This window comes from Haliotis rufescens, unplaced genomic scaffold, assembly GCF_023055435.1.
Source record: "Haliotis rufescens isolate VD_foot unplaced genomic scaffold, xgHalRufe1.0.p SCAF_4, whole genome shotgun sequence".
Lineage (NCBI taxonomy): Eukaryota > Metazoa > Mollusca > Gastropoda > Lepetellida > Haliotidae > Haliotis > Haliotis rufescens.
The window spans coordinates 2,525,720-2,540,520 of record NW_025964112.1 but is presented as its reverse complement, the minus strand read 5'-3'; the positions used below and the strand labels follow the sequence as shown (position 1 = coordinate 2,540,520).

Sequence of the window (14,801 nt, the reverse complement as noted above, 5' to 3'; positions counted from 1 at the left end):
AATAAAGCATATTCAATTATCCAATTGATTAGAATATACTCGCGTCAGTGTATTTTATGAACTCCCAAAACCGTGCTCAGAAATACGAAACCTAAAGCTTCCGAAAGGAAGCCTTCTGCATCACGTGCGTCGGGAGACCAGCGCCATCTGATTGGCCGTTAACAGTTGTACAAGGCGGAGCAAAAAGCATCGTTTATCCGTCCATTTTACGCTTGAAAAACTCGACGCTTTTCCGGACACTTTCTAGACGCTAACCAATTAATCAATTTTAATGAATTTTTAGTCGTTTTTCCGTCCAATGACCATATACGAAAAAAAACGACGTTTTCTTGTTTGCGGTGTATCGCCTCACAACATACTTTTAATGAATGACCCATTAAACGATAGTAGTCGTACGCCTTACGTCAGAACCGCTGCTCGCTTCTGATTGGTCGAGAGGATCACGTGACCTCTGTGACGTCACATCCGGTCACGTGACCTGCGCATGCGCGCGGGGCATGATGGGACTTGCGTGCGCATCCAAGATGGCGGCACATCCGTTTCCGGTGGCGCGCGCCTCCAAGATGGCGTCGCATCCGTGTCCGGTGGCGTGCGCCTCCAAGATGGCGTCGCATCCGTGTCCGGTGGCGTGCGCCTCCAAGATGGCGTCGCATCCGTGTCCGGTGGCGTGCGCCTTCAAGATGGCGTCGCATCCGTGTCCGGTGGCGTGCGCCTTCAAGAGGGCGTCGCCTCCGTTTCCGGGGAGGATGGGGGAAAACCCGGAGAAGCGTACGTAAAAGGTGAACAGGATCGACATTGAAAGAAGCGCGTCAAAAATCTTTTGTTGTTGTTGTTGTTCTACACATAGACGTGGGGGTGGTGGTGGTGGTGGTGAAGGGAGGGTGGTGGTGAAGGGAAGGAGGGAGGAGGCGGGGGTGGGTTCACGGTGTGGGGGTTGGAGGGTCGTCAAAGCAAAGGAGGATAGTTGTTTTTTGGTGAGATGGCGATCCTGTTTTGTTTTTTCTTCATCCTACAGACAACACAACACGACTATGGGTTCAACTTTTTTTAATCCCCCGCTCACATGAACCAACACAACAAAACAAAAGTCACAGGATTAGGGGCGTCCCTGTGACTTTTGTGAACATGAACGTATGTACACGTATGTGAAAAAAAGAACTTTTGCCACTTTGATAGTGAACGTATGTACATTCCTAAAACGCAGTGAACGTATGTACACTCCTCAATCAGGAATGTTGACAGTCAGGTGATCGTAGGTTCAGTGAACAAGTGTCAGGTCAATAAGGGCAGAAAGGTTGGTTCTTTTGATGCAGGGTACGCGTCTGGGCACTCAGTCGAAAGGCAGGCATCTCATCCACAGGAACGTAGGTAGACACTTTGGTATGAAACCATTCTAATACCGTGGCATCATTCTTGGTTGGCGGTGTCCTTCCAGTCCAACGTATCTAACACTTGATTAAAAGTCCACCCACGCACGCGATAGGTCAGCATGTAGAGACAGTACACGCCACACAACGTGCTGTATCCATGTTGTAAGTGGCGTGTATTCCATCGTTGTTGAATTTGACCCATGCGATTCAAAGTCTCTTTAAACAGGGGTAATGAATACAGTCCATAGCTATCCATCATTTCCACGGATCCAGGAGCTGGACGATAGATGCTAACCCAGTGTGTGCCAGGTTGATCGCTTAAATCTGTGTTGATCACGTAGGCTTTGGGGTAAAAGGGGTCATCCCTTTGCCATCCCAGTCTGGCAAAGTCATCTCTGGCCAGGGTGCCCCGGTAGATGGCATGAAGTGGTTCGTCATCAGCCACGAGGGCTTCTAAATCCAAGGTGCTCAACCCGAGTGGTTCATCCATGTTTCCTTGTAGGAGGAGAAAAAGTGTGGCATGACCGTCTGTCACTGCTCTTTTTATACCATCATCGCATTCCGGAAACGATCTATTTCCAGAACATTTTCGTATTCCTCATAGCAGATGAGGGTGACTGGGTCCTCGAGAGCTTGTCCAAACTGGATTTCCAAACCCAACTTGCCAGTGTGTCGAGGGTAGTTGATGCCTTCATCAGCGCCAAGGTCTGGGGTGAGATCCACCACCCACAAGGTGTAACCTTGAGTAAAGGCCTTGGGAGTCAGTTCGGAGGTCTCAGGTCGCAATAGCTGTCCCGTGTTTCGGAACAGATTCATGTAGACTTGTTTCAAATGGGCGCTGTTATTGCTGAAGTCGCTTTTCATTTCCATGCCATGGACTTCCTGGCCGTTGACTTTGAGCTTCATCATGGTGACATGATTGTGTTTGAAGTTGTACGTATTCTTCTCTTTGCTTCCTACGTAGGCACTATTGTCCACCAGTCCCAGGACCACGCGTTTTGGTAATTGGCCACCGATGAGGTGATCCTTGTGAAAGACCCTACCGCCTCTTGGGATGTCATGGGCAGTCACATGCACACGTGAAAGGGGATACTTGGCAGTCACCCCAGCGTTCAGACTGGACACGTGTGTTTCTCGGACAGCAGGATCGATGTTGAGCTGACGGACATAGAATTCGGCTTTGTAGACACCATCAGCAGCACACATGAAGAAGAACTCATCGGGACTTCGTAGCAATTCCAGTTTCATAGGGACACCATCCAGCAGATTACGGTCTTGAAGAAACAGGTCACAGTGTAGACGGCCTGTAAGTTCCACTTCTCTGGTGGGTACGATAAGATCGCGTCGCGTTCTGACAACTGTGTTTCTTGTGTTCGCATCTGCATCAGGATTGAAGACGTCCATTTTACCAGCATCGTCGGTGAACCATCCAGGACATCAAAGGTGAGATGTTTTGGCTCCTGTACCATAACTCAAAAGGGTTTCCAAGTAAGCTCTGTAAGGGTAAGTGCCCATGGAGGGTGTGATCTCCAACTGATTGTGTCCCACTTGCAGCCGCACTTCGCGAAACAGGGAATGCATCACATTGTTGACTGTCGATACAGGGTTATCCGCTAGAACGGTATCCGTGCCATCATCTTTCGTCACACGTAGACATACTCTCAGGTAGCACTGTTTGAAATCAATGTAAGCGTTCATGGGATTGGAAATGTTAAACTGGAGTGGTCCTGCTACAGAGGGTGGTGCCAAGGGACTATAGCGAATCCACTGACCCTCTTGCACAGAGGTGGACACAGGGGGTACAGTAAAGAGATCCAACTGGGCCTTTGAACATTCACAAGCATCTCGGCACATCATGATGATGGATGTTTCACCCTTTTCTCTGCCTTGAAGGACGTCTGGTCAGGTTGAAAGTCTGATGAGGACTGACCTTTAAACCCTTTTTCTTTTCCTTTTACGCTGTTTCTGGTGGGTGGTGGTGGTTGGGACGACTTTACGGCTTTTAGGGGGTCTCGGCTCCTCACGTTCCTCCAAGACATCCATCAGGGCTGCTGTGCCGCGATGTTTCAGACTCTCTGACCATTTTCGTTTGCCTCCAACCACATCACTCACCAACCCAGGCAGGATCTTTTTACCCATCTTGAGCACCAATGTTCCAGCAGATTTAAGGAAAGGCAACGCCATCTTCAAGATACCTCCAAGACCACTGCCACGTTGATGATAACGTCCTTTGTATACTTTGATACCACTCCCACGCTGGCCCGAACTGTCCTCGATTCATCTGGTGTGCCAATGCGTGTCTCAACATGTTGCTTTCTGCGTTAGTAGCGGTGTCTGAAGTGAAGTGTCACGAAGGCTTTCCCTATTTGAAATGGCACGGGTCGCCCTGTGTCGTCCATAATATAGAGTTTAATACTGTCAAAGGAACTATGACGCAACCCAAGGTAGTGAATGTGCTGAGGGCTTTTAATCACCACACTGTCTTGCATCATCTTCTTTGACACAGGCACATAGATCAGCAAGGGAGCCATCGTATTGACCACAATTTGATCTTCGACCAGGTTGGTGTAAATGTACACAGTATCAAATCCTGACAGACGATGTGCTTTTGTGTCACCTGTGATTTCCACATAGCCACCGGTCATGGGAGTAGCCCCCACTTGCCAATGGGCCAAGGCAGTCAAGGGAACGGGCGTCTCTGTGTAGGTTTTATAGTCCTCCTCACCGAGGAGCGGTAGTTGAACAAATCCGAGCATTCTCGAGAGTGGACTTGGCATGATCACTTCCGTGGAATAGAGTGGTCCACCAGTATTTCCCATGAGAGGATGATTGATTGCTACTTCTTGAGGGGCTTGGAATCGCACCTTTCCATCTTCAAGCATGTCAAATCGAAGACTATCTGCGGGATACTTGACATCAATGACAAACCGTCTCCCATCACTTTGGACGCTGTCTGAGGGCTGTTCTTTCAAGACATCCATAATATGTTCCTGAATCAAATGGTTGAGGGTTTTCACCAAATCTTCAGATGAATAGACGCCTTTCTCGATAGGAATCTTCTTGCTTTCATAATGGACGACACCAGACTGTGGGTGTGGTATAGCGCTCCCCGCGCTTTCATACACAAGGGTGTCTTTTTTCAGTTTGAGGTTCAGCGCAAACCAGTCAAAGGGTGGGGCGACGTTGTACCATGTCATCGGAAAGTGAACTTCGCTGACGCCCACCTCCCACTGTTGACGGTCCAGATGCAGAGGATAAGGCAACTTGATTTCATACGCATTGTCGGTGTTGTTTGGATAGATGTCCATGGAGGCATCACTGGGCAGGGTCATGTAAAAGTCTTGTTTCGAAAAAAAGGTGGCACCGTGAGTTAGGGAAGAAAACTCTGGGTGGATGAGGTATCAAGTTGAAGTCTTCTGGTGGACGGGGTCGTCGTGGGTATGCCTGGTGAGGCGGCCAAGGAGGGTGGTGGAAGTATGTATCCCAAACAACTGGTGAGCAGGGCTGTCCACAACTGTTTCTCTCCATGATCCAAGGCCAACTGTACCATGCTCATGATGATCACGCCATATATCACAATGATCTGAGCAAAAAACACGACTTCACTGCGGGGTAACGTCATGCCAAAACAACACCAAGGTGAGTGTCGGCGCTGGTGATGACGAGGTGCAGCAGCAAGGGGTGGTTCATCGGTACCCACAGATGCTGAGAGGCTTCTCTGCAGAGGTGATGACGGTGGTGGTGGTGGTGGTGGCGGTTCTGTCATCGCGTGTGTCCACCCTCTGAATGAGTCTGAGAGACAGCATGCTCCTTATTTTTTATCTGTATATGATCTGCAGGGATCCACGAATTAAAACTGGCAAGGTAGCCAGTCCATTTCACCAAGACCTCTTCTTGACCCTGTTTCGGTCCTGGACGTCTTTTCAGCACGCGATCCACGGCATACACATCGTCTGTTTTCAAGATGGGTTGTATTTCTTCAGGGTAAAAAGTTCCTTGGAGGACTTCACCATGATCATCTTTGATCCGATACACAGGAGGTGTTCTCCCAGTCACCAACCGATCCACCGTAAACAGTTCAGTGGTCCAATTGGGGAGATAACCTTTCTCAAAGGTGCCTTTGGTTTTGTTCATGGGTGCCCGGCAGTAAAAGAGAGGGGGATCTTGTCTTGGGGGACGACAGTCTTTGTGTTGTTATTTTCTTTTTGCCTAGCCGTTGTTGTTGTTGTTTTTCCTCCATGTAGTCTAACACCCGAATTTCTGACAGGGGATCTCCTGGGAGGACGTCCACAGGTCGCTGGCCAATGGTCCGATGCACACGACGGTTGTATGACTTGATCAACTGGGGTAAGACTTTCAAATAGTGTCTGGTCCCATGCTGTGTAAAGTATCGCCACATTTTATTTTTCCGAGTCCTTTGAAACCGTTCCACCACGGCTGCTTTCGTTTCAGGATTTTGACTGGTGTAGAAATGAATGCCATGTTTCATCATGAGAGCCTGGAAAGGACGGTTGACAAATTCTCTGCCTTTGTCTGTTTGCAATTGAGCAGGGAGTCGACCTTTGGCTTGTTGCATCAGCAAGGTTTGAAAACCTTCGGTCAAAGCAGAACTGCTCTTGGCCTTCAGGGGTTGCACCCATGCCATCTTTGAAAACACATCGATCACGCACAGCAGATATTTGAATCCTTCGTTGTCGTCTTGAAAGGCAATCATGTCACTCAAGTCTGCTTGCCACAGTTCATCGACCCCTCACACACGATAGTGGTCTCTCGGAAAAGAGCGTCTGGCTGGTTTGTGCAAGGTGTAGGTACTTTTGGTTTGCAACCAACGCTTGATTTGACTTTGCGATGGCATGGTTTTCTTCTTGCTTTTACTGGTTCTTGCATCTTGAGCGTGGATGCGTGCTGCTTTCCACAAAGGTCGCCAGCCTCCAAAACTTGCAGGATGTTCAGGATGAAAGTAAGTTTTTTCCAACCAGGCCGTCCAAAGGGAAGTAGGAAATCCTTTGTTTTGTTTCCCTGCAGCATCAGCAGAGGGAAGAATGTGCTGTCCCGTCTTGGTCTGTCGCTTCATTTCTCTCAGACTGATGCCACTTCCTACATGAATGGCCTTTTTATAGAGAAGGGGAGAGATTTATTTTTTCTTAGGTGGTGCTAAAGGGTATCCATGAACCTCGCCTGTTGATGACTCTGTCCTGTTTGGTATCAGATGGAGGTGGAGTCATCAACCATGGGGTTGACATCACATCTTTTTCTTCCTCCACTGGTGGATCCAGTTGCCACGAAGGAGGTGGGGGTGGCATCTCATCTTCTTCTTCTTCTTCTTCCGCTTGTGGATCCAGCTGCCGCCTCCTCCTTCTTCTTCTTCTCTCTTTGTGACTTTGCGGGGAGAACGTTGGGAGAGAGAACTGGGTTATGGGTGTTTCTGGTGTGGCATGAGGATGGTGTTGCTGCTGCTGCTGCTTCTGCATCCATTGCCATCGTTGAGGATTTCCAATTATTTCATGAGGGACATGACTGTTGGCCAAATGGTGACACAAAATGGTCCAACCTGCAGGTCCCTCTTTGGTTTTCCGGTGACGCACTAAATCGTTGATCAAGTCCACCATGTGTGTGCCAGGGACAGGTTTCCCTTCCACGGTCAGGGTTCCCTCTGGAGTCCAACTCAAGTCGGGATTGTTTTGAATCCTTGTCATCAAATTCATGGCTTTACTGGACATGGCTTTAGGAACACTCATGACCACTTCGTCTATCACTTGTTGAGGAGGGGCAGGTCTACCTGTGGTGTCCATTGTTGATGGTGATGACGGTGGTAGTGGTGGTGTCACTTTGGGTTGTAGTGGTTTGATGGTGTTGTTGTTGCTGTTGTTGTTGTTGTGCTGTTGGCGCTGCAACTCTAGCATGTGTTGCAACAGTTGGTTGTATTCTTGTTCCCGCATGTGAAAAGGCTACTGTGACCTCTGCATCAACGCGTCCATCTCTTCCAAATTTTGGAGACGTTTCTTTCCCAAGAGAGGGGTATGAAGTGTCTGACGATGACATTGTTTGGTGGCCTGTAGACTTTGCCATGTGTCTTCAGACACCAACACCATCTTGCGTGCGTACTTCATGGTGGCACACCACACACTGATCCCAACCTTCCTGGTGTCAGACCATTTATTACTTTCCTCCAAACAAAGAGGCTAGGGCAGAACTAATAAGAGGTATGAGTCCTCCTTATAATCCTCCTCCATGTTGAAGAAGTTTACGTTTCTTGCTTAGAGGTACTTGTTTTTTCATGAGCGTATTCAAGACTTTACCGTGTCGTTGCAAGTTTTGACGTTGCATCGTGGTCATGGGAATATTGCCTGCATACAAGTTCACCACACATTCACAAAGGGCACGGATGAGATCAGTAGGAGCATGTTTGAGAATGGCTTTGCGCATCGCTGGACGGCAGCACACAAATGACACAGAGCATGTTTCTGTTTCCTGAGGCACTGAGACATCTTTCTTGCATGGAGGTGTTAGCCTGAATGAGTCACCTGATCTGCAGCTTCTCTCTTTTATCAGGCAGTGGCAGGAGGGAGTTGCAACTGTTGATCTGCCTTCTTGGACTTTCTTTGGGTCCGCATGTGCACCAATCGTCTGAGAGCATCAGCTTGATATGCTTTCATGACATTTTCATGAGCCTTATCTTTTGGCTTAGTAGTCATCGTTGTTGTTGTTGTAGGTCGGTGGCGCCTGGTGTTACCCTGTTTGAGGAGTGGTGCTTGAAGATAATGTTGCCATTGCAACAGAATGCGTGTCAAGACCCCTGCAAGTGTTCCACTGCCACTGCGTTGCATCAGGTAGTCAAGACGTTCATCCATAGGCAGACGTGGATTGACAATTTTAGTCAGGGTATCATTTTGTCTCTGCAACCACGTCTTATGTTGAGCTTTCAATGGGATGTGTCCTGCTCTCAGGTTCCGCACGACAATCGCAAACCACTGCAAAAGACGATTTCTTCCTTTGACGGCAATGGTTGTCGCATCCCTTGTCGGAAAAATAGACGGTGTCTTGTCTTTTTTCTTCCTTTGTGGGGGCTCCTGCTGCTGCAGACGTTGAAAGCGTTGAAGATCGAGTGGGGGTGAGGGTGCTGATAAGGAAGGCCGTTGTTGTTCTTGACGATGTTTGTTCAAGGGTACCATCAAAGAGTAAGACGGACCTGGCTTGGACTTCTGCTGCTGCTGCTGTTGCTGTTGCTGTTGCAGAGGTTGAAAGCGTTGAAGATCATGTGGTGACGAGCGTGGCGAAGGTGCTGATGATGTTGAAGGACGTGGTGATGGCTGCTGCTGACGATGTATGTTCACGGGTACCATTGAAGAGGGACACGATCCTGGAGGTGAAGGAGTCTTGTGAAATACAGAGGTCACAAGTCCCTGTAGCGGATGAGGGTGAGACCATACTGTCATAGACATCATTCACCATCTCTTTGTCTTTGTTCTTTCCCTTTGTAGGATGAACCTGTTTCCGTCTTTGGCCCATGATGGATGTAGGTCAACTGAAGGAAGGTCTGAGGGTTCACCTCCTTTTATGAAAGTCTCTTCATCTCATAGGATCGGCACATACACGAGGGGTAATTCGGATCTCGAAAACAGGCGGGCGCGTACGCGATGGTCTTGCAACGTGGTGGGCTTCAAGTCCAAGAACAGGTAAGTGTAAGGCTCTCGGGTAGCGTCTTCATAGGCTTCACGCAGAAAAGGAACTTTGCCTGGAAACACCTGGCGAGCCAGACTGTCGATCTGCGATGCATCTCTCGGAGGACCATGTAGTGAGCATTCAGACTGATGGTGCGATGTTGCGGCGATTGAGCAAACAAGTTCTGAGTGAGATACAGCACAGATGTGTTTCGGTGATGACTTTTCTTGATGAACCATCGCAGCACTTCGGTTTCTTCTTCTTTCGTATTGTCCCCCAGCAAATCATCAATGACCAGCCAATGTGGGGCCACCCCTTTTTCGGGCAAGGCACGATCCGATTCTTTCATGCTGTGGACAAACTCAAGAGCGACCCCTAAGCGGTCTGCCATCTCTTCCAGTTCATGATGAAGCGGTTGCCATTCGCTGTACACCCACACGATGCGATGGGGTGACGTATCCAACACCTCGGGGCGATGCATCTGCTCCATACATGATTTCACACAGGAACTTTTTCCTGATCCCGTGGGTCCGCAATGAACATCGTAAAAGGATGGCGTAGGGTCAAAGGGCTGGTCATGACCTCTTCATCATCATGTGATGCCATCCTGTGTTCTGGCTGACTGACACCAGGCAACTGATCCTTTCAAGCATGACCTTTCTCTTTTATCTGTTATTTTTTTCTTCCTATCTCTCCCATGACCCATACAATTTCTTATGAAAAAAAGAAACACAACGGTCGGTCCGATTGAGAAAACCGGGGCTCAGGCCAAGTGTCGGAACGAACCCATCAGCACGATGCGTTTTCGACCAATCAGGAAGCAGGGTGTCAGTGCCTCTCCTATAAAAAGAGCGAAGCCACGCACACCGTCACAGTCAAGCACTGAAAGAGAGATCAACCATGTCGTCTCGATGCAGCTGTCTGACGTGCCAGACCAACAGTCAACAATGCCAGCGGAGGATGAAAGTCTATTCGTGGACAATAGTGGGCTACCCACGGGGTGAATCGGAGACGATCCTATCGCAGAGCCCACACTGGTTTAAGAACAAGTCTGAGGCTATGTCAGCATTACAACAAACTATTCAACGCGGAATTGACATTCCCGACTGTTGGGGTGGTCCGTATTATTATCTAGTATCGAGATCAAGGAAAGTAATGTAATCAAGGTGACAACCCTTGTCCAGCTTGTTTCCAGTTTGTTTTCCAACGGCCCTTTTCAGGGCCACCCATCTCTCCCGAAAGACAACTTTCCTCCTTTGCTTTGACGACCCTCCAACCCCCACACCGTGAACCCACCTCCGCCTCCTCCCTTCTTCCCTTCACCACCACCCTCCCTTCAACACCACCACCACCACCCCCACGTCTATGTGTAGAACAACAACAACAACAACAACAAAAGATTTTTGACGCGCTTCTTTCAATGTCGATCCTGTTCACCTTTTACGTGCGCTTCTCCGGGTTTTCCCCCATCCTCCCCGGAAACGGAGGCGACGCCCTTTGAAGGCGCATGCCACCGGACACGGATGCGACGCCATCTTGGAGGCGCACGCCACCGGACACGGATGCGACGCCATCTTGGAGGCGCCCGCCACCGGAAACGGATGTGCCGCCATCTTGGATGCGCACGCAAGTCACGTGACCGGATGTGACGTCACAGAGGTCACGTGATCCACTCGACCAATCAGAAGGCAGGAGCGGTTCTGACGTAAGGCGTACGACTACTAACGATGATACACATCAGGATCGCGGAGAAAATACAAGATTCGTTCTCGTTGATTACATATATCAAGGCACCAATTCATCTTTCATAAACTGTTTGTGTCTTTGTGCTTAATATATCCACATATCAACGAAAATATGTAATACATGTATCCACAAAAAATATACATGTACAGGCTAGATATTTGCCCACAGCAACACCTGCATAACTGTTTTTTGACGTGTGGTGTGGCAGATTGTAATTGACCGAGAGCAAGTATTGTAGAATCACCCGTAAATAAGGCCGACACTGTAATTAGACACAACGTACTAATGAGAATATGAGAATTATCATAAGAAGGCTGTTGCGTTTTTCTTAACTATTACCATTTTCATACCAAAAGTGACAATGCAGTAAAAGTTGTTTTAGTGTCACAATATTCACTCACGTTTTCCTCAATCGCATTGAAACATAATTCCCACTGGTCAGTTCGACATTGCATGTAATTAAATAATTATTTCGAGATTTCGTTAGAATGTGAGATATTCAGCCAAACGTTATGCAATAAAAGACGAATAGTTTTTCCATTAAAATACGCGCACTCGTTACTGTATATTGCATACCTAGTGCCACGTAATTGCCCAGTGTAATGTATCAACGGGACATGAAATGGGAAATGAAATAGAAACTAACTAAACTTTAATGTTGTGGAAAATAACTCCAATGAATTGGAGTACACGCACATGAATTCGTATCATAAACTGTCAAAACGTTTTGAGAGGTAAGGCCGGATTCATTAAAGATCGCTACAATATGTAAAACAGGTGAAATTTGTAGAACTTCTATAAAGGAAACATCCAACCAAATGCCCTTTTTAAATAGTAATGTAATGATATAATATAAAGTATATTTCACATGATACAGTATACTTTGCACAAAGTTAGTTGATGCTTTAAAGGGACTGACGAAAACATGGGCGAAATATTTTTATAACGCCGTAAAATAGTTGAATTAAGTTAAAATTTGTTAAATTATGTGACATGAAACTTTTAAGAACTATGTATATGCGACACTAAAACACAAGTTTTGAGCAAAGAGAAACATTCTCGCCCATGCGCCTGCCCATGGGCCAAACCTTTTCTCGCCAATGGGCGAAATATTTCAATAACGCTATAACATAGTTGAATTAAGTAAAATTGAGTAACATTATGTGCCATGAAATAGTAAGAACACCTGCATGTATTTGCGAAACAAAAACATAAGTTTTGAGTAAAGGAAAATATTCTCGCCCATGGGCAAAACCTTTTTCTCGCCCATGGGCGAAATATTTCAATATCGCTATAACATAGCTGAATTAAGTTAAAATGAGTTAAATTTTGTGTCTTGATACTTGAATAAATACATTTAATGTATTTGCGAAACAAAAACATGAGTTTTAAGTAAAGGAACATATTCTCGCCCATGGGCCAAACCTTTTTCTCGCCCATGGGCGAAATATTTCAATATCGCTATAACATAGCTGAATTAAGTTAAAATGAGTTAAATTTTGTGTCTTGATACTTGAATAAATACATTTAATGTATTTGCGAAACAAAAACATGAGTTTTAAGTAAAGGAACATATTCTCGCCCATGGGCCAAACCTTTTTCTTGCCCATGGGCGAAATATTTCAATATCGCTATAAAATAGTTGAATTAAGTTAAAATGAGTTAAATTTTGTGTCTTGATACTTGAATGACTACATTTAATGTATTTGCGAAACAAAAACATGAGTTTTAAGTAAAGGAACATATTCTCGCCCATGCGCCTGCCCATGGACCAAACCTTTTTCTCGCCCATGGGCGAAATATTTCAATATCGCTATAAAATAGTTGAATTAAGTTAAAATTAGTTAAATTTTGTGTCATGATACTTGAATGACTACATTTAATGTATTTGCGAAACAAAAACATGAGTTTTGAGTAAAGGAACACTTCGCCCATGGGCAGGCCCATGGGCGAGACAGTGTAAATATTGAGTTTTTTAACAATTTTTTTTCCTTTTTTTCTTCCTTGGTATGTTCCCATGAAAACAGCATGTTTAATTTTGTAAATACCTTTGATCGAGAGTCGGCAAAGACCGTAGAGTTTCTGGACTTTTGGGTTTCCAGAATTAAAATGGGACGTGTTATAACTAAACAATGCATATCTTACAAATGAAACCCACTTTTATAACCTAATTCATCATATTTACTAGCATGAAATAGCAATGCTTTGGATATTTACCCAGAGGCATTCTTAATAGCTTAATCCAATACTTAATTATTCTCACAACACCATGTTCATACATTCTCGTTCTTCCAAATTCACCTAATACAGCAGCATTTGAAGACTTGTATCTTATTTTCAAAGTATATTTACAACATTTAGTATGTATAATTTCAATGCTTTAGTTGCCCTATACGGTGTCATTGGTTAGCAGAAAAATATTTGACGTCATCCTATATTATGGTCTATGACGCTGCTATTTGTAAATCAGTTACCTCCGTTGTAAGCCTTATTTCTCTCTCTATTTTTTATTGATAAAGTCACGAACGTGGTTTCTTTGAAAATTAATGTCTTTGTAATTAATTTTATATTAAAAACACAAAACAGTGTCGAATGACGAATTTCTGTACCAGAATTATCATGTGAAATATGTGAGGTGAGTGTTGGGGAAATCCAAAATGGCTGTTACTGACTCATATTAGGTCGGTAACAACCATCTTGGATTTTTACTGACGGTATACGGCCTCGTATGGGGTTAGTAGTAGTAGTCTCTGATTGGTCAATCTCACTTTGAGGCATAATAATGCATCATATTACTTGACAAGGGCCCATAGTCACGCCGTTGTTAGGTGACTTATTAGATTGTAGAGAGGTACTTATTTGATCTGACAAGTTTTAACTTCGGAGCCTTTGGTATTGATGGTGGCCTATTGTAACCATCGCAAAGAAAAATATTTCAGGCAAATGTCTCAGCAAAACTGATAAACATTTAAATCATTAATATTAATATTCGTAGCACAATTTGGTTGTAAAGATGTTTAGATTATGAACATGTTTGGGTTTAAAACAATTCCAAACATGTGTAGGATAGATGCATATTTAGTGGTCACAACACGCTTTAATTATAGGATAAGGAATAAAAACGTTTTTTACAACAGTGTGACCCATTAAACGTCTTCTGATGAGTGGAGTGGAGTGAGTATGGTTTTACGCCGCTTTTAGTAATATTCCAGCAATATCACGGCGGGGGACACCAGAAATGGGCTTCACACATTGTACCCATGTCGGGAATCGAACCCGGGTCTTCGGCGTGACGAGCGAACGCTTCAACTACTAGGCTACCCGACCGCCCCACCTGTTACGGAAAGCATGGATTGCTGAAGACCTATTCTACCCCGGATCTTCACGGTTACACAATCAATGACACGAACAATGACATGGACAATGACACTAAACAATGACACGGACAATGACACGGACAATGACACCAACAATGACAGGAACAATGGCAAGGACAATGACACGGACAATGATACGAACAATGACAAGGACAATGACTCGGACAATGACACGGGCAATAACATGTACAATGACACGAATAATAACACGAACAATGGCAAGGACAATGACATGGACAATGGCACGCACAATGACATGGCCAGTGACACGAACAACGACATGGACAATGAAACGGACAATGACACGGACAATGACACGGACAATGACATGGATAATGACACGAACAAGGACACGAACAATGACACGGACAATGACAAAAGCAATGACAGGAACAATGACATGGACAATGACATGGACAATGACACGAACAATGACAGGAACAATGACATGGACAATGACAGGAACAATGACATGGACAATGACACGAACAATGACAGGAACAATGACATGGACAATGACAGGAACAATGACATGGACAATGACACGAACAATGGCATGGACATAGAGGCAGCATCGACTGCATGGGAAACAAACCTGTGTTATACATCTTTTTGTCAATATTTATTTAAAAACATGGCATTATAA

At 45.6% G+C, this 14,801-nt stretch overlaps 2 protein-coding genes across 2 annotated transcripts; one reads left to right on the top strand and one right to left on the bottom strand.

The window, feature by feature from the left end:
- Positions 1-1,913: 1,913 nt before the first annotated feature.
- Positions 1,914-2,774, bottom strand: LOC124149888. Its single transcript, XM_046521716.2, has one exon. It carries the CDS (start codon positions 2,772-2,774, stop codon positions 1,914-1,916), a length of 861 nt encoding a protein of 286 aa, XP_046377672.2.
- An 11,415-nt stretch (positions 2,775-14,189) lies between these two features.
- Positions 14,190-14,801, top strand: LOC125372402 (serine-aspartate repeat-containing protein C-like). The gene has a single exon (XM_048382319.1). The coding sequence runs from the start codon at positions 14,190-14,192 to the stop codon at positions 14,799-14,801; it is 612 nt and encodes a 203-aa protein (XP_048238276.1).